Below are 25,388 nucleotides of genomic sequence, written 5' to 3'. Positions count from 1 at the left end.
TGTGTGTGTCGGTGTCCTGTGTTGTGTGTGTGTGAGAGACGTGTTTCTGTATGTGTGACGTGTTCTCTCTGTGAGTGTCAGTGTCGTGTTGTGTGTGTGTGTGTGAGTGTCGTCTGTCGTTTTTTGTGTGTGTGATGTTTTGTGTGTGATGTGTGTGTTGTCTTGGGTGGCCACACAGGGTAATGCTCAAAGCATTCCCCTCATGGAGGAAGAGTGACACAATGTGGCCACTCAGGAGTAACACACAAACAATCCCCCCCCCCCCCCCCCGGAGCAACAGTGATGTGTGTGGCCAACTCAGGTCATGCACAAACCATTTCCCTCATGGAGCAACAGTGACCCCGGGTGGCCCCTCAGGGTACTGCACAAACCATTTCCATCGTGGAGAAACAGTGACACCAGGTGGCCAATCCAGATAATGCACAAACCATTTCCCGCACAGAGCAACAGTGACACCGGGTGGCTAATCCAGGTATTGCACAAAGCATTTCCCTCACGGAGCAACAGTGACACTCGGTGGTCACTCAGGGTAATGCACAAATAATTTCACTAACGGAGCAACAGTGACACCAGGTGGCCAGTCAGTGAAATGCACAAATCATTTCCCTCCTGGCCCAACAGTGACTGTGGGTGGCCAATTCAGGTCATGCTCAAATCATTTCCCTCACGGAGCAAGAGTGACACCGGGCGGCCCCTTGGAGTAACACACAAATCATTTCCTCACGGAGCACCCGTTGCACAAACTGAGTTTAATAATAATAATAATAAACAAAAAATAGTTTCACTAGAAAAGGCAGTTTTTCAGTGATTATAAGGGATAGCAAACGGAAGAAGGCAGATTACTAAGCAAATACAAATACACACACATACTAAGCCTAAGATCTTAAAGAGACTGGATTCAAGAAGTAATTTCCCATCCTAAATGTCTTTCGGCAACTTGAAGAGTTTCTGTAGCTTAGACTTCCCGTTGTTTCTCTTTACAGACTAGACTCCTGTCTTAGTCTGGACTTCCCCCTTCTCCTTTCCTTTGTCTCTTCAGGTACTTTCAGCAGCCTTTCTACTGCCCTGCATGATTTTCGTCCGCTCCGACTTCTCCATGGCTCCCGAGACCTCACCTGTGGGAATGCACACCTACCCGTGTCCTACAAAGGGAGACGGCACCAGGAGAGCAGAGGAGAGAGCGAGTTGGCGAACACACGAGAAGACGGCGAGTGCGGACGAGGAACTGGAAGCGCCGACCTGGCAGCCGGGTCTGCAGCGGGCAGAGAGCGGAGGCCTGGTTCCGCCTCCTTGGAAAGAGGCCCACGCGGCTCAGGCCCCTCCGGCCGCGTTCCCCTCCGGCGAGAGCTCCGGCACCATTCCTCGCCAGAGCCGCTGCGAGAGCCGAGCCGGAGCCCTCGCTCCCCAGCGCTCGACGGGGGCTGGGAATCTCGCCCTCGGCCCTGCCGCCCTCTTCCCTCCCACCCACACCGGCCCCACGCGCCGCCCAGAGACCGAGTTCCCCCGACCGTCCCCGCTCCGCTCTCGCCCCCGCGGGGGGTCGTCTCCGGGGTGGGATTTCGGTGTCGTGTCCTCTGCCGTCTTGTGTGTGTGTCGCGTGTTGGTGTCGTGTTGTGGGCGTGTGAGACGTCGTGTGTGTCAGTGTGTTTGCCGTCTCGCTGTGTGTGAGTCGTCGTGAGTCGGCGGGTGTGTGTGTGTGGGTGTGTGTGTGGGCGTGGGTGTGAGTTGTGTGTGGTGTGTGTCTTTCAGCGTGGGCGTGTGTTGTGTTGTGTGTGGTGTGTGGGCGTGGGCGTGTGTTGTGTTTTGTGTTGTGTTTTGTGGGGGGGGCGTGTCGTGTGGTGTGTTGTGTGTTGTGCATGTGTCGTGTGTGTGGGCGTGTGTTCTGCGTGCATTGTGTGGGCGTGTGTGGGTGTGAGTTGTGTGTGGTGTGTGTCTTTCGGCGTCGGCGTGTGTTGTGTTGTGTGTGGTGTGTGGGCGTGGGCATGTGTTGTGTTGTGTGTTGTGTTGTGTTTTGTGTGGGGGGCGTGTCATGTGGTGTTTGTGTGTTGTGCATGTGTCGTGTGTGTGGGCGTGTGTTCTGCATGCGTTGTGTGGGCGTGTGTGGGTGTGTGTTGTGTGGGCGTGTCATGTGTGGGCCTATGTGAGAGAAGTTGTGTGTGTGTGTGAGACATCATGTGTGTGTGTGTGAGACATCGTGTGTCTTGTGTGTGTGTGTCAGTCGTTGTCTGTGTCGTGTGTTTGTCGGTTTCATGTGTGTCAGTATCGTGTGTCGGCGTGTGTGTGTGTGTCGGCATGTGTGCGACATTATGTGTCGTGTGTTTGTGTGTGGACGTGTGTGAGAGCCGTCGTGTGCCTTGCATGTGTGTCGGCGTGTGAGAGACGTGTCTCTGTGTGTGAGACGTTGTGTGTCGTGTGTGTGTGAGATGTGGTTGTGTGTGTGTTGTCTTGAGTGTTTTGTTCAGTGTGTGATGTGTTATGTGTGATTTGTGTGTGTGTGACGGGTTGTGTGTCGTGTTGTGCGCGCGTGCGACGTCTCCCATGATCACGCAGTTTCCATGAGTATTTACTTCATTAAAAACATTAAAGAGGGCTCGATCCATATCCACATGAGATCCCGGCGGTCTCTAGCAGACTCCAAGCACTATCCCAGGGGAGGCTCGAGTCGTTTTCTTCCCCAATGTCATTTTTGCCCAGACGGACTCTGTCTTATCCATTCCATCGCTGATTTCTTTACATTCGACCTCCTCGTTGATAGACAATCCTACTCCACCACCTTGACCTTTATTTCGGTCTTTCCTAAAGAGCACATACCCTTCAATACCCGTAGTCCAGTCATGACGACTATTCCACCCTGTTTCTGTTATCCCGAGAATATCTGGTTTCACTTCCTGCACCAGTACCTCTAGTTCCTCCATTTTGTTACCAAGGCTCCTCGCATTGGTGTACAAACATCTTCATTTTTGCTGTTTGGCCTCCCTCACCTTCTTTACCCAATGAGGCATGGTCATTCTACAGCCAGCAGAACCTACTAGACTGGTGTCCACACTGCCTTCCTCCTTATAGCCATTCTCCTACCCACGGCTGTATCCTTTCTTACTTTCTTTTCTTCCCTCTCAAGGCTAAAATCCGGCATGGAGATTACCTGGACATTCCCCAGCCAATCATCTCCCCCAGATTCCTAGATTAAAGCTCTCTTAATCAGTTGTGCCAGCCTCCATCCTAGAAGTCTGTTTCCTTCCCTACTCAGATGAAGTCCATCCCGAGAGAACTGTCCTCTGTCCATGAACGCCTCCCAGTGGCCATTCATCCCAAAGCCCTCCTTCTAGCACCACTGCCTGAGCCATCTGTTGACAGTCATAATCTTGTCACGCCTTTGTTGCCCTTCTCCAGGAATAGGCAAAATCCCACTACAGATCACCTGAGCCTCGATTTCCTTAAGCGTCTTCCCCAGCCAAGCACAGTCTCCCTTAATCCTTTCCAGCGAGAATCTAGCTGTATCATTTGTTCCCACATGAAGGATAATTAGGGGATTCTTTCCCGTTCCCTTTAGGATCCTTTTCAACCTCAGATCTACATCCCGTATCTTAGCACCTGGAAGACAGCACACCCTTCTATTCTCTGGATCAGCTCTGGTTACAGGCCTGTCTTGTCTTCTCAGTAAAGAGTCCCTGATCACATAGCCCTGCCTTTCCCTGGTGACGATGCTGTTCTCCAGTCTATCCCCTCTTCCCTCTGGCTGCAAGTTCTTTCCATTCCTATTCTCCCTTGTAATCCTCTTCTATGCATCCTGTATCCTCCTGCGGCTCATATTTGGTGTAGTCTCCATTGACTCTTCCCCTTTTCCTATAGGACTAGCCACTCTTCTCTTCCTCCTTGCCCCTCCACCTTCAGTGACTACCTGTTGAGCCCCTTCTTCATTTTCCAACTCTCAAAACCTATTCCTGAGCTCTATTTCTCCTTCACGAGCCCGTCTTTTCCTCTGCCTGGTTCTTGTAGTCACATGCTTCCACTGACCACTTCCCTCACCCAGCAGTCTCCCCTCAGAATTCCCCAGTCCTGCTTCCATCTGCAAGTCTGAGCTTTTCCCTTCAGATACCTCATGTCTTTGCTCCATCATCTGCTCAAACCCCTTTCTAAACTCAACCAGACTTTCCACCTGCATCTCCAAACCTCACATCTTCTCCTCCATCAGCTCCAGGAGACGACATTTCATGCAGACAAAACTCTTACCAGGTCCCCCCTCCAGGATCATGGACATGCGGCAGCTTCCACAGCCAGTCATCTCCATTGTGTCTTCCACGACATGAGTCACTCCCACCGCTGCCTCTGTGTCTGTCATCGCCTTCCCACCTAAATCCTGTTCACCTGGGAAACACCCAAACCCCACCCCCCACAGCAACAACAAACCCCAAACAAGCACCACAAGACAAACTCCCCCTCAGACTCCCCTGTTTACAGCCCTGTTTGCTGGCTCCTGTGCCACGGCCTGACTGGCTGGCTCCCTTCATAGGACCCCGAGTCAGAGAAGCCCCGGCCCCAAATCAGGGCTCAGCTTCTCCCCCAGCACAAAGCCCCCACAAGCCTCGACACGTACACATAATCCCAACACACAACCGAATACCAACACCTTCTCCCCCACACCATTCACAGCTGTTGGTGGGTCTTGGGGAAACCCTGGTGGACCAGCGGGGGGGGGGGGTCTGACGGGGTGGGTGCGGGTGCGGGGGGCGGGGAGGGGGCCCAGCTGGGAGGTGGAGGGGTCTGTGTGGTGCGAGCTGTGGGAGGGTAGGGGATGGATTGGTGCTGTGGGAGGAGGAGAGGGGGGTTGTGGACAGGGGGCGATTGGGTTGTCGGGATGGGGACTGGGTCTGGGAGGGATGTGGGGGAGGGAGAGGCTATAGGGGACCTGGATCGGGGACTTGGGTCAATGGCATGGCTGCGGCTGTTGGGTTGGGTTGGGTTGGGAGGGGCAGCACCATGGCCGCCCCCAGGGGGACACAGCATGGCTGTGGGGGGCTGTAGGAGGGGAGGGGTCTGTGGGGTGGGGTGTCTCAGCTGGGTGGGGTGGCTGCGACATGTGGGGAGCGGGAGGGCAGAAGGGGGGCCGGGGGCTCTGAGCCGTTCTGGAGAGCCCCCGGCCGCGCCCCTGCCGCCCCCCCCCCCCCCCCCGCAGCCTCCGCTCCCGGCGCCGCCGGCCCATGCTCCGGGCAGCGGGGCAACGAGCCTGGCCGACCCCGGGGCTCTGTGCGGTGCGGCCCGGCGGCTGGTCCTGGGGCTCCAGGCAGCGCGGTCAGGGGGCAGGGAGCAGGGGAGGGGTGGGATAGAGGGCAGGGGAGTTCGGGGGGTCAGGGGCTGGGGGGTGGATGGGGTCAGGGCAGTGAGAGGGCGGGGAACAGGGGGTTGAATGGTGGCAGGAGGTCCCGGGGCGGTCAGGGAGAAGGGGTGGTTGGATGGGGCAGAAGGTCCGGGTGGCAGACAGGAAGGAGGGGGGGGGGTTGGATGGGGCAGTGTGGGGCTGTTAGGGGCAGGGGGATCTGGAGCCCCTTAGGGAACAGAGGGGTTGGATGGGGCCGGAGGCCCGGGGCGGCCGTCCGGGGGCGAGAAACAGGGGTCAGATGGGGGCGGGGGCCGGGCCATGTCTTGCTGTTGGAGGAGGCCCAGCCTCCCCTAACTGTCCCTCCGTACAATTTCTGAAACCCGATTTGGCATCAGGCCAAAGTTTGCCTGCCCCTGGCTTAGGGCCTGATTCATGCAAAGACCCATTGGGAGTGTGTGAACATTGCCCCATTTCTGAAACTGGAAACAACCCCCTGCACAGGGCTGGGAAAACAGAGCAGAGCTCTGGAGCCTGAACCCCCTCGTCAGAGACTGCGATGAAATCCTCTCAGCATTGGCATCCTGACAGCAGGAGTATCTGGCTGTGTCGACTCTCTCCTCCGGCCCTGAGCGACCAGCACCCCAGCCAATGCCTGAGATGACGGGGCGTCCAGGATTTCCCGGTTTATGGATCTTGGGTAGCAGATAGAAGACCCCTGGTCGGGGTTCTAGGGGTGGGTCTGTGCAGATTTGTTCTTGTGCTTTTTCAGGGAGTTTCTTGAGCAGATGGTGCAGTTTCTCTTGGTCACCCTGAGTGGGATCAGAGGGGAATGGGCTGGAGAATGTGGAGTTGGAGAGCTGCCGAGCAGCCTCTTGTTCATATTCCGACCTATTCATGATGACGACAGCACCTCCTTTGTCAGCCTTTTTGATTCGGATGCCAGAGTTGTTCCTGAGGCCGTGGACGGTGTTGTGTTCTGCACGGCTGAGGTTATGGGCCAAGTGATGCTGCTTTTCCACCACTTCAGCCCGTGCTTGTCGGCTGAGGCACTCAAGTTGAAGTCCAGTCTGGCTGTTTCGACCTTCAGGCAGAATCCTTCTTTTTGTCGTGTTGGTCGGAAGGTCTCTGTGGATTAGTGTGTTGTTCAGAGGTGTGTTGGAAATATTCCTTCCATCGGAGACGTGGAAAGTCGGATTCCAAGTCACCGCAGAACTGTATCATGTTGGTAGGGGTGGAGGGGCAGAAGGAGAGGCCACAAAAGACACTCACTTCCTGGACACTAGAGTGGTAATAAGTGATGGTCACATAAACACCACCCTATCCTGGACCACTATGCTTACCTACATGCCTCCAGCTTTCATACAGACCACATCACACGATCCGTTGTCTACAGCCAAGTTCTAAGATACAACCGCATTTGCTCCAATCCCTCAGACAGAGACAAACACCGACAGGATCTCTATCAAGCATTTGTCAAGGTTCCTCCCCGACTCTGAACTCTAGGGTACATATGTGGGGACCTGCATGAAAACCTCCTAAGCTTACTTTCACCAACTTAGGTTAAAACTTCCCCAAGGTACAAATAAATTTTATCCTTTGTCCCTGGATCTCCACTGCCACCACCAAACTCTAACTGGGTTTACTGGGAAACGTAGTTTGGACACGTCTTTCCCCCCAAAATCCTGCCAACCCTTGCACCCCACTTCCTGGGAAAGGTTTGGTAAAAATCCTCACCAATTTGCATAGGTGACCACAGACCCAAACCCTTGGATCTGAGAATGATGAAAAAGCATTCAGTTTTCTTACAAGAAGACTTTTAATAGAAGTAAAGAAATCCCCTCTGTAAAATCAGGATGGTAGATATCTTACAGGGTAATTAGATTCAAAACATAGAGAATCCCTCTAGGCAAAACCTTAAGTTACAAAAAGGACACACGGACAGGAATAGTCATTCCATTCAGCACAGTTCCTTTCTCAGCCATTTAAAGAAATCATAATCTAACACATACCTAGCTAGATTACTTACTAAAAGTTCTAAGACTCCATTCCTGTTCTGTCTCCGGCAAAAGCATCACACAGACAGACACAGACCCTTTGTTTTTCTCCCTCCTCCCAGCTTTTGAAAGTATCTTGTCTCCTCATTGGTCATTTTGGTCAGGTGCCAGCGAGGTTACCTTTAGCTTCTTAACCCTTTACAGGTGAGAGGATTTTTCCTCTGGCCAGGAGGGATTTTAAAGGGGTTTACCCTTACCTTTATATTTATGACAGCATTCTTCAAACTACAATCCCCACCTGCTGAAAGGAAGAATACCCAGAAGTCACCTACTCCAGGACAGGCCCAACAAAGAAAGGAACAGAACGCCACCAGCCATCAGCTTCAGCCCCCAACTAAAAGATCTCCAGGGCAGGATCAAGGATCTACAATCTATTCTGAAGGACGATCCCTCAATCTCACAGATCTTGGGAGAGAGGCCAGTCCTCGCTTACAGACAGCCCCCAAACCTGAAGCAAATACTCGCCAGCAACCACACAACAAAAACACTAACCCAGGAACCTATCCTTGCAACAAACCCATTGCCAACTCTGTCCACATATCTAGTCTAGGGACACCATCCTCGGACCTAATCACATCAGCCACACCATCAAATGTGCCCAAATCCATTTGTTTGTCTCTAAGGTGCCAGAACTACTCCTCGTTTTGTTTTTGTTTTTTGCTGATACAGACTAACACGGCTCCCATTCTGAACTAAATGATTGCATCTCTCCCCAAAATCAATCTATAAACACAAAGAACACCCTGGAGACCAGGCCTGTAAACGTTAGGAAACATCAGAGTTAATGTGACGTGTACATAATTCGCGCAGTGCTGTTGTGCATGTGTGTTATGATACAGACTCACAAGTGTGGCCTTGAGGTCAATTCCCTGCCCCCCACAGCATCAATTTCCTCCAGACTCCCAAGGGAAGTGGTGCTTCCTCCATCCCTTGATGAGATGCCTTTCTGGAGTCTGCTTTGGTCCAAAACTCGCGACTGCGCCATGCAGGAGGCCTGTGATGTGTAGGGGGCCAGATGAGATGATCTAAGAGTCTCTTCTGGCCTTCAAGTCTCCAAATCTCTGCAAAACCGCATGTGGCACATTGAGCATCCTCTGATGGTTCCACGTGTGGCCTGCGTGAACCCTTGCACGACCACTGAGTGTGTGGGAGTGACCCAGGGGGAGCAGCTCAAACACACACAGGAGCCGGCTCGGGGCAGGACATGAGCCCTGCAGGGCAGGGGTGGGGGTGGCAGTGACATCACAAGGGCCTTTTGCAGCACTCAGCTGATTGGTGAAAGGCGGTTGGGAGGCGGTGACCTCACAGAGAGTCCACGACAACGGCCAGGGAGGACAGGCTGCAGGGCAGGGGGATCTCAGAGACCCCCGGGGCTTTGCTGCAGGGAGTCTCCTTCTTGAGGTGTCTCCTTGAGGACTGAGAGAGAATTCAGGGTCTCGTATGTGAGCGCGAGGTGGAGCCTCTCTGGAGTTTTCTCCTTTCCCACTGCTCATTGAGCGAGAAGACAGACGTCCCTGTGGAGAAGGGAAGAGCCCCGGAGAGGTTTGGTACCGAGGCAGCCTGATCCACCCGGTGCTGGCCAAATTCTCGACACGGAAAACAGAAGGTTAAGGTGGGACAATTTTCCCCCAGTTAGGCCTTTGTCCCTTCGAGTCCTGGGGGTTTGTCTTTTTTGGTTTCCCTTTTCCTGCTTCCCTCCCTCCACTGGCGAGGAGGGGGCTGCTCTGTAGCCCTCATGGTGGGAGGCCTCCCAAAGAGATGGGACAGGAAGTGTGCTCTGAGAGTGATCCTCACCGGTGACCTGAGCCATCCCTGGGCCATCTGGGGAACCCTGAGCCCACCACCAGAGTCTCCACGCTGATTGGCTGAGCAGGGGGTCTCGTGGCAGGGAGGAGATTCAGGACTTTGTTGTTCTTGTTCAAGGCCCAGCAAATGAGCCAGAAAAATTATTTGCTTGGTGAATTGTTCTCCTTCTCGCTGCTGATTGTCTCTGAGCCGTTCCTGGTTCTCGCTGGTGTTCTCCTTCTTCTAAAAGACTTGCTGAAGAATCAGTGTGAATGGTTGTTGGTCTGTAGCTCATTCCAGGTCCGTTCATTCAGTGTGTGAAACTCCAGACTGATGGTACGTTTGAAAATCAGGACACCCGGGTCCTGTTCCCAACTCTATCCCGACAGGTTGTGTGATGGAAGACAAGGCCCTTCGCCTTTCTCAGCCTTCGCTTCTCCCTCTGTCAGTTGGGGAGAACAATCCTCTCACACCTGCCTCCCAGTGCGGGGAGGCTGGGTGTAACTCATTCGGCCAAGCATCCGAAGTTGGTGCTTTGCCGTTCCTAGATTGAGCTGGAGGCACGGGGAAGATGGGGCAGGGAAACAGAGGGACCCTGGGGATTCTGTGAGGTCATTAAACCAGAGCAGAAGTTAGTGTGGGGGACAGATCTCCTGTACCCCTTCCCTACAGGGACATGCGGGTAATGTGAATGGAGGAGGTGGGGGACCAAGTCACCCTGAGGATCCTGCAAAATTAATACAACCAGAGCAGGAGAGAGTGGGGTATAGACACCCCGAACTCTCTCTCTTCTCCAGAATGACCCTGATTACCAGAACTGGGGGACTCCTCAGAGAGCAGAAGAGAGCTGGAGAGGATAGACCTGTGCAATATGGACTATATGGTGGATAGAAAATTGGTCCTCGAGCCGGTTTTGTTCAATATCTTCATAAATGATCTGGAGGATGGTGTGGATTGCACCCTCAGCAAGTTTGCAGATGACACTAAACTGGGAGGAGAGGTAGATACGCTGAAGGGTAGGGATACGATACAGAGGGACCTAGACAAATTGGAGGATTGGGCCAAAAGAAATCTGATGAGGTTCAACAAGGACAAGTGCAGAGTCCTGCACTTAGGACGGAAGAATCCCATGCATCGCTACAGACTAGGGACCGAATGGCTAGGCAGCAGTTCTGCAGAAAAGGACCTAGGGGTTACAGTGGACGAGAAGCTGGATCTGAGTCAACAGTGTGCCCTTGTTGCCAAGAAGGCCAATGGCATTTTGGGATGTATATGTAGGGGCATTGCCAGAAGATCGAGGGACGTGATCGTTCCCCTCTATTCGACATTGGTGAGGCCTCATCTGGAGTCCTGTGTCCAATTTTGGGCCCCACAATACAAGAAGGATGTGGACAAATTGGAAAGCATCCAGCGGAGGGCAACAAAAATGATTAGGGGACTGGAACACATGACTTATGAGGAGAGGCTGAGGGAACTGGGATTGTTTAGTCTGTGGAAGAGAAGAATGAGGGGGGATTTGATAGCTGCTTTCAACTACTTGAAAGGGGGTTCCAGAGAGGATGGTTCTAGACTATTCTCAGTGGTGGCAGATGACAGAACAAGGAGTAATGGTCTCAAATTGCAGTGGAGGAGGTTTAGGTTGGATATTAGGAAAAAAATTTTCACTAGGAGGATGGTGAAACACTGGAATGCGTTCCCTAGGGAGTTGGTGGAATCTCCTTCCTTAGAAGTTTTTAAGGTCAGGCTTGACAAAGCCCTGGCTAGGATGATTTAGTTGGGGATTGGTCCTGCTTTGAGCAGGGGGTTGGACTAGATGACCTCCTGAGGTCCCTTCCAACCCTGATATTCTATGATTCTATTAATATCCAGAGTACTCCCTCTGGGGTTGTGCCACCCTGCACTCCCTACAGGGAACATACAAGAACAAGCAGCAGTGAGGTGATCCTTGAAGGTTGTGAGCTCTCTATAGTGGGGGGTCTTTAGTGTACAAAGACCCAACAGATGGAGTGTGGGCCCCCTGCGGGTTTGGGTTCCCTCCTGAAAGGAGCTGGGAGGGTTTAGGACCCAGCAGCATAAGTGGGAACCCCATTTCTCAGGGGAGGGAGGGCCCAGTAGCAAGGGGAGGACCCGCTGAGCTACCTGCAGTGGGGTCTTGGTGAGATTTCAGAGAGAGGCTGCTGCTGACCCTCAGCTGTGTTTCAGGGTTTCACATTATCCAGACGATATACGGCTGTGATCTCCGGGAAGACAACACCACTTGGGGGTTTTACCAGGATTCATATGACGGACGCGACTTTCTTACCTTCGATAAGGAGACCGTGACTTGGGTAGCAGCAGACATTGGGGCTCAGATCTCCAAGAGGAGATGGGATGCTGAAGTACTTGACAACCAGCGGTGGAAACGCTACCTGGAGGAGACATGTATTCCCTGGCTAAGGAGTTCTCTAGAGTACGGGAAGGAGACTCTGCAGAGGAAAGGTAAGTTGGGGGACAAGCCCCACCCAAGAGGTCAATACAAGTTACATCTCCATTCCCCAGCCCCAGTTCCAAAATGGAGCAGGGGAGTAAGGGGCAATTCAGCGAACCTTGCACCAGGGATGGGTGGGGAAAGAACCCCTTCCCCACCAGCGCTGCTGGAAAAAAAGATAAGAAACTGAAAATGTTAAAAGCAGCTCACTGTAGAGAAGCTGATCAAATGAGCCCAAATTTGCAGCACACATTCTAGCTCTTCCCCTGGTGTGACACAGTAGTTATCAAGGCAATCTGCCAATGTGTGTGCATGTTAGAGCACTTTACTTAATTATGGAAGAGCCACCGCTTCTCTGGACACCAGCTTCATTCACCATGTAATTCTTCCTCATTCACTGTCTGCACCATCATATTTTCTTATGTTACCCCCAGCCCCTCTGTTCCACCATTGACGGTAGCTTTGTTCTTGTTGCCTTTGTCCAAACTTCTCCCACAGTCATTTATGTGCTTTCTTCCATGCCATCCCCTACATGTGGAATTGCCCTCCCCATACTAATCTGGAAGAAGGCACCCCTTGACCTTAAAGTTTTCCCCCTCAAGACCTACCTTTGCTGCAACACCCTCTTACTTATTCCTTGATTCTTTTATCAATAAGACATCTGATAATCACACTCAAATTTATCAGAGCTTTTTCAGTAAAGATTAATCAGCACAAACATAGAAGGGAAGAGGTTAAATGCTTTACCACTCCGACTCAGGAGGACAGTTGCAGCGTAGTCTGCTTCAAAATGTTAACTCGCTATTACCCACATATGTACCTTGTGTGTTACCATGTACACACATTTCCCAGATTAGTTAGCATCATTACACACCCTAATCTTTCCCTTCCCAAACAGTTTGCACTTGCTGTTCAAAGTTACTTGAAATTTGTACCCAGTTTTTTGCAACATACTAGTTACTTATTTCTCTCAGGAACCTCAGCAGAACTTTATCTTGTCAATTGCCATCTTTACAAATGCCAAGAAGTAAAAGCCATACACAGCAGTCTAATGTATATTTCAGTGCCAACGGGCTGGGAAACTGATTTTTCAACATAAGAGTAAATGCATTTGAAATCCATAATATTGGGGTAAATAGATTTGGTAACAACCTACAAGAAATTAGCCAATTAATATTAGTTAATTTGAGGGGCAATTTAGCACTGTCACTTTTTGTTTAATGGGCCCTTTCCATCTTTAATTGGTCATTTTATCTAGTTCATTTTTTTGCTCCCTGGCCAGGGCAAGATTCTTCTCTCTTTCATATCCAGGGACTGAGAGGAGATGGGCACAAACCTAGCACATGATTGACACCTGTATCTGGAGCTTAGTGAAGCCTTTCAAGGTACTTGTGTCACTGTGGTTGAAAATAACTAACTTCAATTTCTTCTTTTTCCCAGTGCGCCCAACAGCTAGAGTGAGCGACAGGTCATCTCATGATGGCCTTATCACCCTCTCCTGTAAGGTCAGTGGGTTCTACCCCCGGGACATCACCGTGACCTGGCTGAGAAATGGGGAGAGCAGACAGCAAGAGACCTACTCTGAAGGCATCCTACCCAGTGGGGACGGGACCTACCAGACCTGGGTGACAATGGAGATTGATCCCAAGATCAAAGGCCATTATTCATGTCACGTGGAGCATGAAAGCCTATCAGAGCCACTCTCCGTCTCCTGGGGTAAGGCATTTGTGTGTGTGTCTCTTTTTTCCTTGTGGGAGAGGGGGAATCCGTTAAACTCAACCCCTGAAAAATTCTCATTTGGATTTCTAGGCTGAAGCTGGAATTTCCTCAGGGTCTGTGAGGCCCTGTCCCCTTTGGCCCTGTCCCTCTGCATCAAGTTCTTGTGCTGGAGTTGGGACCCACAGTGCCTGGGGCTCATGCCTTGCTCTCCAGTTTGCTGCCTCTGGGGCTGTTCGATACATCTCAGCAATACAGTGTCTCTGAAGGGAGAAGATTAGTAATCGGACATTAAGGCCTGAAGGGACCATTCTAATCATCTGATCTGAGCTCCTGCATAGCCCAGGGCAGGGGGGAATCACACCAGGGACCCCAGCATCCAGTCTGGTCATCTGTGAGCAAACTAGAGCTCATCCTTCAGAAAGAGATGCCCATTCCAGATGTAAAGTCTCCAAGGGATGGAGAATTTACCACATCCCAGGGGAAGCTCAGATCTGCCCCTTATTTCCAGACAGAATTGGTCTTGCTTCAGCTTGCAGCCCGGTGTCAGAGAAAAACACAGTTCTCACTCTCAGGTTGGGTGCAGCAAGTCAGATACACTTTATTATCTCAAGCAATTGCACAGAGGGAGAGAATGCCCTAGGACACAGGGTTTCCCACACCTAGGCAGGTCTCTCTACAGATAAACAATTAGAGCAAGTATTTATACCTTTATTACAGACAATAATAAGCAACAGCTGCATATTGTTTATACATATTCCTTCATGATATCTCATTTTGCTCAATTTCTCTTATAGTCTACGTTCTATTCTTATCTAATACAAGGTCACAACAGCCTCTTTCACAGTTCTTTTCCACTCGCTTCGCACTATCCCCGCTTCCACAAATCTTGCGTTATTAAAGCTAGAGTTAGCCTGACTTCTGTTCATTTCAGAGGCCTGCATCCAAATTCCCTTTATATACTTCCACATCGGTCTCAACTTCATGCACTTGTGGTCCTGCCATGAGTGCAGGGGACGGGACTAGATGACCTCTCGAGGTCCCTTCCGGTCCCCTGATTCAGCAGGTTCTCAGAAACACGGCTCTATGGGCTCTTCATTCTTGCCCATGTGGCCAGAGAGAGAGGTTTAATGTTGGGAGCAGCTTGTTTCTGTGCGCAGTGATGCTGGAAGGGAGGTATGGCCTTGGAATGGAGCGAGGAGGCAGATTAGAGCCCTGCATCACGGGGGAGAGACTCCTATGCCCCTAGCACAAGAAAGTCTAGGAATAATTTATTACAGATGGAGCTCCCTTCCAGCCATCTTTTTGCTTGGTTAATTGGGATGGGGAAAAATGCAACATTTGGAAGTGCAAACGATTTCTGAGCGGGCAATGTGCACCGGGACTCTCGTCAGCAGACGGTTTCACATCACGATCCTGCTCCCACGTCCCTTGCCAATTTTTGTGTCATAACCCACATTTCCTTATTCTCTTCGAAATATTTTTCTTTTTGCTGTATTATCATGTGGCTCTTTCAGACAACAGGAGAAGCTGATTAATGAAACTGAAAGTGTATACAGAACGTGGGGTTTAACAGGTTTATATAAACCAAAAACAGTATTAATATTTCTATCCTCCCCTCTTCACTTCCTGCCCCCTCAAAAAACACGCATTGTGTCTGTAACTCCATTCATGGCAGGGAAATCCAGAGCTTTGAGGTCAGTTTCCAGTTTGGCACCAGATTCCCACAGTGGGACTGTTCCATTAGTCATAAAAGTCAGCGTTGTCAAGGGGGGTTAGGGGCTGGGAGCCAGGACTCCTGGGTTCTGTCTCTGGAAGGGGAGTTGGGGTTAGGGGGGTTAGAGCAGGAGGGGCTGAGAGCCAGGATTCCTGGGGTCGATTCCTGGCTCTTGCACTGCCTCACTGTGTGATCTTCAGCAAGTCTCCCCCCTTTCCCGTGTAGGGATGATACTGACATCCATGCTCTCCCACAGTTCTGAGGATTGGTTAATGTTATAAAAGTCTTCGAGTTTAAGTGCTAAATATTTATTATGACTTGAAGTGGTAGAGACTGTGTCCAGGACTTCCTATGGTGGGGTGCAATGCATGGTGGCTGCAGTGGAAGGGGTGGAGGGTTGCAGGACTCAGCCCTAACTTGGGGAGCTGACTGACGGATCCCTGCAGTGGGATGAAAGGGGGATTTTAGAGGTGGGGGGAGGGGGATTTTTCCCCATTGATCATTCTTTCCATTCCATTTCAGAACCAAATAATCTGATTCCCACTGTGGCTGGAGTTATCACTGCAGTTGTCCTGGGTGGTGCTATAATCGGAGTAGTCGTCTGGAAAAAGAAACGCCCAGGTAAAGAGCCTGGGATGGGGGGATTCTCTGGACTTGCCGGGCCCTGCACACCCGCCTAAGGGCAACAGCAGTACAGGAGCCTGTGTCAGTCCGGTGTAACTGCCCCATTGCGGGACTGAGCTAATGACCCCCAATGGGAGCTGCTGGAAGGCCAGACCCAGAAACTGGGTGTGGGTTACAGTTTAGATGGGGCTAGGTTTTCCAAAGAGCTCAGCACCCAGTGCGCCGAGGTCTTTGGAAACAGTCTCATTGTGTCTTTCTCTCCTGCCAATTGTGAGCGCCTGGGACCTTGAGTCCATTACTGAGCTCCAGGGGGCTGTGCTGGGCCAGGGGCCTGGTTTCTGAGCTGTGGACACAGATCGGAGTCGGTTCCTGCCTTGGGAGCTGCATTCACTGAAATTTGCCTTCTCTCTGCAGGGAAGAAGGGAGACGGCTATGCTGTAGCTCAGGGTAAGTGACAAGAGACCCATCGCCTCTTTTCAAGTGGCCATCTCTGAACAGCCATCAGTATTTGCTTGTGGATTTTAGCCTGGAAGCACTGACAGGAGATCCTCGCTCCCACTCATAGGCCTTGTCTACACTGAGGATTTTAGGGAAATCTCCAACTATTGCTCTAGTACCATAGAATCGTAGGACTGGAAGGGACCTCAAGAGGACACCTCGTCCTGTTCCCTGCACTCATGGCAGGACTAGGTATTATCTAGACCATCCCTGAGTAACCTGCTCTTAAAACCCTCCAATGAGGGAGATTCCACAACCTCTCTAGGCAATTTATTCCAGTGCTTAACCACCTCTTCCAGTCCTCTCTCCCATCTTCCATGACTTTTCAGAGCTATTGACTCAGATATCTCCTCTGTCAGTTCCTTGACTATTCTAGGATACTTTTCATCAGGCCTTGGTGACTTGAAGACCTCTAACTTGTCTAAATAATTTTTAACTTGTTCTTTCCCTATTTTAGCCTCAGATTCTACCTCAATTTCACTGGTGTTCACTATGTCAGACATCCAATCGCTATGACACGTTTGGGTGAAAACTGAAACAAAAAAGTCATTTAGCCCTTTTCCCATTTTCACATATTCTGTTATTGTCTTTCCTTCCTCATTGACTAATGGGCCTACCTTGTCCTTGATCTTCCTCTTGCTTCTAGTGTATTTGTAGAATGTTTTCTTGTTACCCTTTATGTCTCTAGCTAGTTTGATCTCGTTTTGCACCTTGGCCTTTCCAATTTTCCCCCTACATACTTGTGTTATTTGTTTACAGTTTTCCTTTGTAGTTTGATCTAGCTTCCACTTTGTGTAGGACACTCTTTTGATTTTTAGATCATTGAAGATCTCCTGGTTAAGCCAGTGTGGTCTCTTGCCATCCTTCATTTCTTTCCTGTGCAGTGGGATAATTTGCACTTGTGCTCTTGATAATGTCTCCTTGAGAACTTTTCAACTCTCCGGAATTGTTTTTCCCCTTAGACTTGCTTCCCATGGGATCTTACCTTAGTAAACTCAGGGAGCTGCTAAAGTCTGCCTTCTTGAAATCCATTATTTTATTGTGTTGTTTTCCCTCCTACCATTCTTTAGAATCATGAATTCTGTCATTTCATGATCACATTCACCCAAGCTTCCTTCCACTTTCAAATTCTCAACCAGTTCCTCACTATTTGTCAAAGCCAAATCTAGAACAGCCTCTCCCCTAATAGCTTTCTCCACATTCTGAAAGAAAAATTGTCTCCAATACATTCCAAGAATTTGTTGGATAATCTGTGCCCTGCTGTGTTGTTTTCCCAGCAGAGGTCTTCTTCAGTAGTGTAGAGTGGCTGTAGACACATGTTCTCTAACCTTGCTCCGAGGAAGTCCTAGATGATACAAGGGTTAAAAACACCTGAACCCCATCTCCTCAATTGCTCCACCCCTGCTCTCTCTGGTGGAACTGCATGGCTTGCGGGCATGGGTCCCAATTTTAGTAGTGTAGACAAGGCGATAGTCAGGAATGTATACGGTGGTTTTGGGCTGAATTATTATCCCCCTAGAGCTGTGCTGTGTGTGGCTGAGTGTGACCCTGAAGGTGTCTGACCTGCTTTTAATGTTACACTTTTGACTTACCTGAAAGTTGGTTTGGTGCTTGTGAAATCTGGGCCTGATCCAAAGCCTGTTGAAGCCAATGGGAGTCTTTCCACTGACTTCAGATCAGCACCACTCTGTCGCCTCGATTACAACAAGTTCAAATCCCCTCCTCAGTTGTCTCCTGTAATTAGCTTTATCAACAGAACCAAGACTAAAAATTATGGGAAATATTTACATACGTTATTGACTGCATCTGAGGCCCTCTAATGTCTGGTATGAAGAGCCAGTATAAAGTGCACAGATCTGCCGGGCCCTGCTAGGGTGTAGTCATCCAGCTCTCTCTCTATGCTCTCAGGGGTCCCCCAGCAGGTAACGGAGGGGGTTTGAGAAGTGCCAACAAAACCTCCGCAGAGCACCACCCTACCTCCTGCAGCTGGCCCTCAGTCGTGCCTCCCTCCCTCCTCCTCGTTACTCCAGAACAACAGAAATTCACATGCAAGAGCTTTGTTAATGGGGAGTTAAGGTGGCAGGTGCTCAGCCCTGCCCTGGGCTCCCTGTGTCCTTTCAGAATGGGAGTGTTTAATTCCCAGAAGTCAAAGGTTTGCAAACCAGGATATGCAGAGATATTATGGCCAAATTCACAGCCATAAAAAATGCATCACAGACCATGAAATCTATAGAGATTTCACCGGGGAGACCAGCATTTCTCTAACTGGGGGTCCAGACCCAGAAGAGGGTTGTGGGGGGCGGAGGGGGTTTGCAAGGTTATTGGAGGGGATCACAGTATTGCCACCCTTACTTCCGTGCTGCCTTCAGAGCTGGGGAGCCAGAGAACGGTGGCTGCTGGCCAGGCACCCAGCCCTGAAGGCAGTGCCCCCCCAGCAGCACCCTAAACGTAAGGGTGGCAATGCCGTGACCCATCGACAATAACCTTGCTGCCCCCCTCCCCCCAGCCCCTTTTTGGTCAGGACCCTACAGGTACAACACTGTGAAATTTCAGATTTAAATAGCTGAAATGATGAAAATGACAATTTTTTACATCCTGTGACTGAAATTGACCAAAACCGACCGTGAATTTGGTAAGGTCTTAATTATGATGCTTCCCACGCAACTCAAACTCTGCCCCAGTGGGTCTGGGAATAGGAACAGGAAGTAGACCAGCACCATGCCAAACCAAACTTGACCTTGTCTGTGTGCCCAGCACCGCCCCAAATCTGCATTCCTCTTCATACCGTCCACATTGTTCGGTGCAGCGCCATTGATTAAGGCGGGAATTGCTGTTCATTGGCGGGGGGAGGGTAACATCTGTGGTCTGCGTGAGGGACCCCTCTGGGCACAGACCAAAGGAGGCAGAGTTGAGGTTGTTTAGCAGGAGTATCCTTAGCCCAGCATCTCCTGCTTTGCCCGCCGTTGAATGTTGAGTAGTCTGGGCTCCCGTTCTGACGAGGCATGAAGAGCACAGAGCAGTGCTGTCCCCCTACAATGGTGACGTTTTTCGCACGTGAATAATGGAAATCCTGGGCAGCTGCCCTGTAGACTGATCTGTGCACCAACCAGCTCACTGCTCGGGAAGAGTGAGGTGATGACTGTTCCCTTTGGATAGGAGTCCCCGTATCTACTAACTACGCTGAAACCCTGCCTTGTGAGAGACGCTAATATACTCTCTCTTCTCCTCCGCCTCTGCACAGCAAACGACCAAGGATCTAGTGGCTCTGACCTATCTGCCAAGGGTAAGTGAGGGGGGCTCTAGCCTAGGGGTTCACTGCTCTCACTGAGGCCTCTGGAGAGAGAGAGACCCAGTCCAAGTCATTGGACCCTGAGTCTCCCTGGCCCGTCCCCTCTAGCAAACCAGCCCCAAGGAGCAGAACAGGGGAGTTTGGGATCTCTTATTTCCCTTTTATTCACACTGGGGGTGCAGGAACAGGTTTGCAGCCAAATCCCCCTTGTTTTCGCTGCGATGACTTTAGGTGTGAAAGATGCTAGTGAGAGGGATTTCTCTGTGGCTGCTGGTACAGCGTGGGCTGAGCTCAGCTTTTGCAAGGATAACTCCAGCTGCTTCAGAGAACAGTCTCCAGTGCACTGCAGGGAGGAAGCAGCAGGGACAGAGCCCAGCCCTTCGGGCTCCAGGAACCCGGGTCTCTGACCCTGGAGCTACAAGCTTTGTCAGCGGGGTTAGAGATTTTATCCACTGAACCCTGCAGCCACTAGGGCGACCGCCCCGACCGCAGCCTGCACTGTCATTGCAAAACATGATGGCAGGTTCCCTTTGACAGACGTTGCCTGTGTTTAACTTCTGCAGCTTAACTGAGCCTGGTGGAGTCCGTGCCACGGCCTGAGGGGACCCCCGAGAGAAAGACGGATGAGCTCTGCTCTGTCTCCCTACAAGAACCAGTCAACCCCTCCCTAGCTTTTCTCTGGCAATTGGAGGGTCCCGTGTGGGATTTCTGGCCTCGTCTCTCTGCTCACTGAACCATGTTTTGCTTTTCAGGTGTCATAGTTTTCTGTAATAATGTTTTATTTGCACAAAATAATTTCCAACATTTTAATGGATAAAAACTCTGTTAGTCAGAGTTCAGTGTTTGCCCCATTCAGTGTGGGCACGCCGTCCTCTGGCTGCGCGGTGCGGTGAGCTAGGTCTGTCAGCAGTAACTGCTTGTGCATCTGTGGTGGGGACGGCTTTTTTTTCTGTCGAATTTCATGATTATAACACGGTAAATGGCCGGGTCTACTCGCAGCTGGTCGCGCTGTTGCCATCATCAGCTGAGGACGTCTGTTGGACAGGAATAAGTGTCTGCGTTTAGTTTGTAAGTGCCTCTAATGTCCTTTTCACCATTCATAGAGCCATAGAAATGCTGGGCTAGAAGGGCCCTCAATAGATCATCAAGTCCAGCCCCGATCTCAGGCAGCACCAAGTTAACCTAGACCATCCCTGACAGGTGTTTGTCCAACCTGTCCTTAAAAACCTCCAACGACGGGGATTCCACATCCTCTCTAGGCAACCTGTGTGACGAAGTGGGGTATTTTCCTAACGTTGCGTATGTATACTGTGTGCCTCAGTTTCCCCCGTGTGCTGCATGTCTAACCCAGGTGGGAGGTGGGGTGTCTGCTGTTGTAGAGGACCAAGTGTGACCCAGTCTAGCAGCCTGGACCCCAGACCATGGCCTGGGCACTTTGTAACTTAGCGACTGATGACTTGAAGGCCCATCCCAACTTGGAGCCAGCCAGTTATGGGCAGCGGAGAGAACAAAGAGTTGAAGAGAGAGTCACCTGGAGACCTGTTTGCCCGGGAAGGAAGACAGATGGAAGTGGGGCCTTGGAGGTGATATGGGGTGGGCCGCAGAAAGGAGGATTCACTTCTGGTCTGGGAACAAAGAGCGGCCTGAGCCCACCTGGATGGGGACAGACCCTGATGAACGCCCCTGAGAAGGTCTTGTAATCTGCTCCAGATGTACAATAAACCCTTCTGTGCTGCGCTGGCTGAGAATCGCTGCAGGCTCAAGAGAGGCAGGCATGCTGGAGGCTCAGACGGGCGGTACTGGGAGGCGGAGGAGAAGCCTACAGCTTAAACCCTGAGCAAAGAGTGTGACCTCATGTAGGCTCAATACTCTGAAAGGCCGGTTCCCATACGGAGCCAAGAGGGCACTGGCCTGTGAGTCTGTGACAACCTGTCCCACACTGAACTGTCCTTAGAGCTAGAGAGTTTTCCTAATGTCTAACCTAAATCCCCCGTCTCCTACTGTCAGTGCACCTGGAGAACACTTGATCACCGTCCTCTTCAGAGCAGCCCTTAATGCCGGGGTAGATAATTATTTTTTGTCAAGGTCCAAATTTCTTGGTCACGATATAGCCACGGTCCAGACTCAAGAGAAACATTTTTCACACCACAAGTGCCCTGTTCAACGACCGCCTGCAGTGCTGTGAAATGTGCCCAGGGCCTATATTGTTTATATTCTTAGTGCATTAAATGAAAAATAAAATCAAGCCATAGTATAGCCTGAAAATAACCTCCAAGAAAGATAATGAGGAGTCTGGTGGCACCTTAAAGACTAACCGATTTGTTTGGGCATAAGCTTTCATGGGCCCACGAAAGCTTATGCCCAAATAAATCGGTTAGTCTTCTTGGAGACCCCAGGGCATGGCCACTAGTTAAGTCGAGGGGATGGAAGGCAATAAGGGTCGAGGAAGTCTCCCTGCTGAAGGCCGAAGGGCTTCTTCTCAACGCCCCTTAATAGAATTTAGGCCTGGCTGGTTTGAGTAAGCTCTTTTGCTCTTAAAACAATGTTGCAGCCGCAGATAATGCCTTATAGTGTAAGGTTTGCTGACGCCAAGTTAAAGATAATAGGAGAGAGAACTACAAGGCCAGGCAGGACGTGCTGGTTGTTTAAGTTGCTAGGAATGCTTGTTAGCGGTTGCAGGAAGTAAACATTGTTGTAACCCAGATAAGGAAGGCAGAGTATTTGTGTAAAGTTTTAATTGGCTGATGTGTAGTGCAGTAGCATTAAGGAATATAAAAGTGTGTGTAATGACCTGCTCTGGGTGCAGGATTTGAGATTCTATTCTCCCTACACTTTGTTTGCAGCTGCAAATAAACTTTTCTGCTTCTCCACCCCGTTGTGATTATTGAGTGACGCACACCGTGTAACGAACCCCTGCTGTTGTTTGGCCTCTGGGCACTGGGTGCTGGCAACAGTCTTTAAGGTGCCATCGGACTCCTCGTTGTTTTTGGGGATACAGGCTAACACGGCTCCCCCCGATACTTGTCTCCAAGAAAGATGTAATTTATCTGAACCGTTGAGAAAGTGTTTAGAAAAATGTCAAATAGATGCAACTATTAGCATTAAAAATACTTTCAGGCAACAGGTTTAAGTTTTGTGTGAGTTTTGTCAAATACAGTTATTGTAGGCGTATCTGCACAGAGAGAGAGAAACAGATTCAAAACTTTTTCAGCCGTTTGTGGTTTATTTACCATCAGTATCAGAGTTTGAAAGAAACACTTAGTACACCTGAACTCTTCATCTTTTATGATTCAAGCCTTTCCACGAACAAACACCCACCCACCACCACTCCCAGATCTTCTCAGCACCGCTGCTGCCGAGCCAGTTTGCCTCATTCTGTATTTGTGCATCTGGTTTTCCTTCCCTACGTGGCGCACCTCACACTGGCCTTTGTTGAATTTCATTTTGTCGTCTGTTGCCCAGTTCTCCAGTTTATCCAAGTCCCTCTGAATTTTAGCTGTATCCTCCAAAGTGCTGGCAACCTCCTTCCCCCCACCCCGCAGCTTTGTGTCATCTGCAGCATTGATCAGTCTGCTCTCTGAACCTACATCCAGGTCATTAATAACGATGTTAAACGCTAGAGCCAGAACAGATCCCTGGGGAACCCCACTTAAGACCACCTCTTTTGCCCTCACAGTTTACAGCTCTCTCCTCCCCCTCGGGGTACAGTGACCCTCTACGGGTTAACAGGACCTTTTTCCAGTGAAAGAGCCTTTATGACACTGTGAATATTCTTAAACATGTACATGTATTTGTTAGCAATCAGCAGCTGATCAGCAGAATGCACTCACCGAGCATCTAATGCTCACCACTCCCAATAAAGCAGACAGACCTCTCCTAATGGCCAGTCAGCGTTGTGTCATCTGGGGCTCTGGCTTCTCCGCAGTCTGGTCATGCAAGGGTTAAAAATCCGAGCCATTCTGGTCTTGAGCCGAATCCCCGAGTTACGTTCCAATGAGCTTGTTTTCTCACCCTCCGGATCGAGTTAAAATGAGAGTTCTTCTTACAATACCTTCTTCGCCAAGTGTTTTACTCAAAGCATGACTAGACGTCTCACCAATCATAACCCCTCATGGGCTAAAGCAATTTCTCGAGCAACAGCAAAACCTTATAATTTCTGCTTATCAGCAGAAGCAACTTTTAACTCAAACTCCCGCGGGCGCCCAGTCAGAGCCTTGCAGACACGCCAGGGCAGCGGGTCCGTCCTCCCTCCCGGTCCAGTCGCTCTGTGACGTTCCTGGGTCTGTCCCGGGGAGTGATGCTGCAGCTGCCCCTGGCATTCCTCCCTGCGCTCAGGAGCACAGCAGGGGAGCTGCCTTGTTCCTTCCCCCGTCCTGGGGCTGCCTGGACCCACCGCAGGCTGGGGAGGGCGGCAGGTGAGAGGCACAGATGGCCTGGAGACCCCTCAAGGGACCCCCACAGACTGGGCCAAGCCCCTCTGCCTGTCCCATGCAGCCTGCAGGGCTTGCTGGGTTTAACTCTCACCTCCGGGGTGAGACTGGATCGTACCACAGTGTAACGGGGACGTGCTGGTGGCTCCTCCCTGGGGAATTTGGGTGCTTGGTGCCCAGGGTTCATCTCTCCTGGTGGCAGAGAGCACAGGAGCAGCCAGTGCAAACTTTATAGCCTTCCCCTCTGCTCATGGGTGGCTGGGCTTAAAGATGCCTCTGAGCCAGGCACCTTCACCCAAAAGGGAGCTGATTCCTGGCCCATCGCAGGGCGTGAGCTGGCATCAAACAGCTCACTCTGGGCAGGGCCTTGTACCCTTACTACCCCTATTTCTCCAGAGTTGAAAGGTCAAAAATCCCCCTCAAATCTTCCTTTAAGAGATGATTAGCGTCTGAGCTGCGTGGACAGCGATTTGCACTAGTTGGTGTGGGGATGGGGGGGCCTGGTGTTGGTTGGGGAGCTCCCTGTCCATATCCCCCACCCCGGAGCCCACTCCAGGCTCATCCATACCCCCCTGCGGTCTCCCAGGAGCTGGGGCTGCCTCCTCTCAGCTCTTGCAGCTGCTGTGATCCGGTGGTTTCACTCTGTTGTGGCCGTGAGGACGACTGTGCCGGTGTCAGGCAGCCAGGGGCTCTGGGTGAGGGAGCGGCTGACAGGGGATGTTTGATCTAGAACAGGAGTTCTCCAACTTCACTGCACCATGACCCCTTTCTGACAACAAAAACTACGACATGTCCCCAGGAGGGGGGGCCGAAGTCCAAGCCTGCCTGAGCCCCACTGCTCTGGGTCCCCACTGCTTCAGCCCCAGGCAGGGGTCCTGTAACCTGAGTCCATTCACCGAAGCCCTCAGGCATGTCTAAGCCAGCCTGGTGACCCCACTAAAATGGGTTCGCAGCCCACTTTGGGGTCCCAAACCACAGTTTGAGACCCATTGATCTAGAAAGTTAAAATGTTTTTACTGGTACCTAAGTAGCAGCTGCCCTTAATGATTTTATAAAAGAGAATGTTTTACATAGTCTGTTCTGATATGTCCGTAGTAGCCATTAAATACAAGAAACCATGTAAAAATAATCTTCTAAAATAACTAAATGAAATTTCAAAATTGTTATATTTTCTAAAATTATGATTTTTTTAATTCTCTCTAATTGGCAGTTTCAGAAATATTTGTTTTCATTCTGAATTGGATCAAAAGCAAATTTCAATATGTTAAAATTCCCCCTAAAATAGAAATTCCAGGATTTGACCAGCTCCCCCCATAATTCCTGCCTCCCAGCCCCCATTATAACACGGCTTTTGCCTTCATAATCACAGCCAATGCTGGTCAAACTGTAATGCAACTAAGACAGTTTAATAGCGCCTGACGAAGAAACCAGGGATAGTCTGTTCTGTGTTTGTACAGCGCCGAGCGCAGCGGGACCCTGGTTCATGCCCAT

The 25,388-nt window shown here is 50.7% G+C and overlaps 1 protein-coding gene across 1 annotated transcript in view; it reads left to right on the top strand.

Moving 5' to 3' along the window:
• The window catches only part of LOC142071811 (class I histocompatibility antigen, F10 alpha chain-like), a 129,301-nt gene extending 106,709 nt beyond the window's left edge, over positions 1 to 22,592 (top strand). Inside the window, exons 2-7 of the mRNA XM_075127362.1 lie at positions 11,317 to 11,634; positions 13,064 to 13,339; positions 15,579 to 15,677; positions 16,095 to 16,127; positions 19,420 to 19,461; positions 20,031 to 22,592. Coding sequence (XP_074983463.1) covers positions 11,317 to 11,634; positions 13,064 to 13,339; positions 15,579 to 15,677; positions 16,095 to 16,127; positions 19,420 to 19,461; positions 20,031 to 20,035 — 773 coding nt within the window. The 3' untranslated portion in view covers positions 20,036 to 22,592. The remainder of the gene's footprint in view (positions 1 to 11,316; positions 11,635 to 13,063; positions 13,340 to 15,578; positions 15,678 to 16,094; positions 16,128 to 19,419; positions 19,462 to 20,030) is intronic.
• Positions 22,593 to 25,388: the final 2,796 nt, after the last annotated feature.

Source organism: Caretta caretta, chromosome 4 (assembly GCF_965140235.1).
Source record: "Caretta caretta isolate rCarCar2 chromosome 4, rCarCar1.hap1, whole genome shotgun sequence".
NCBI classification, from domain to species: domain Eukaryota; kingdom Metazoa; phylum Chordata; order Testudines; family Cheloniidae; genus Caretta; species Caretta caretta.
The sequence above is the reverse complement of the archived record's forward strand: the minus strand, read 5'-3'. Positions and strand labels throughout refer to the sequence as shown.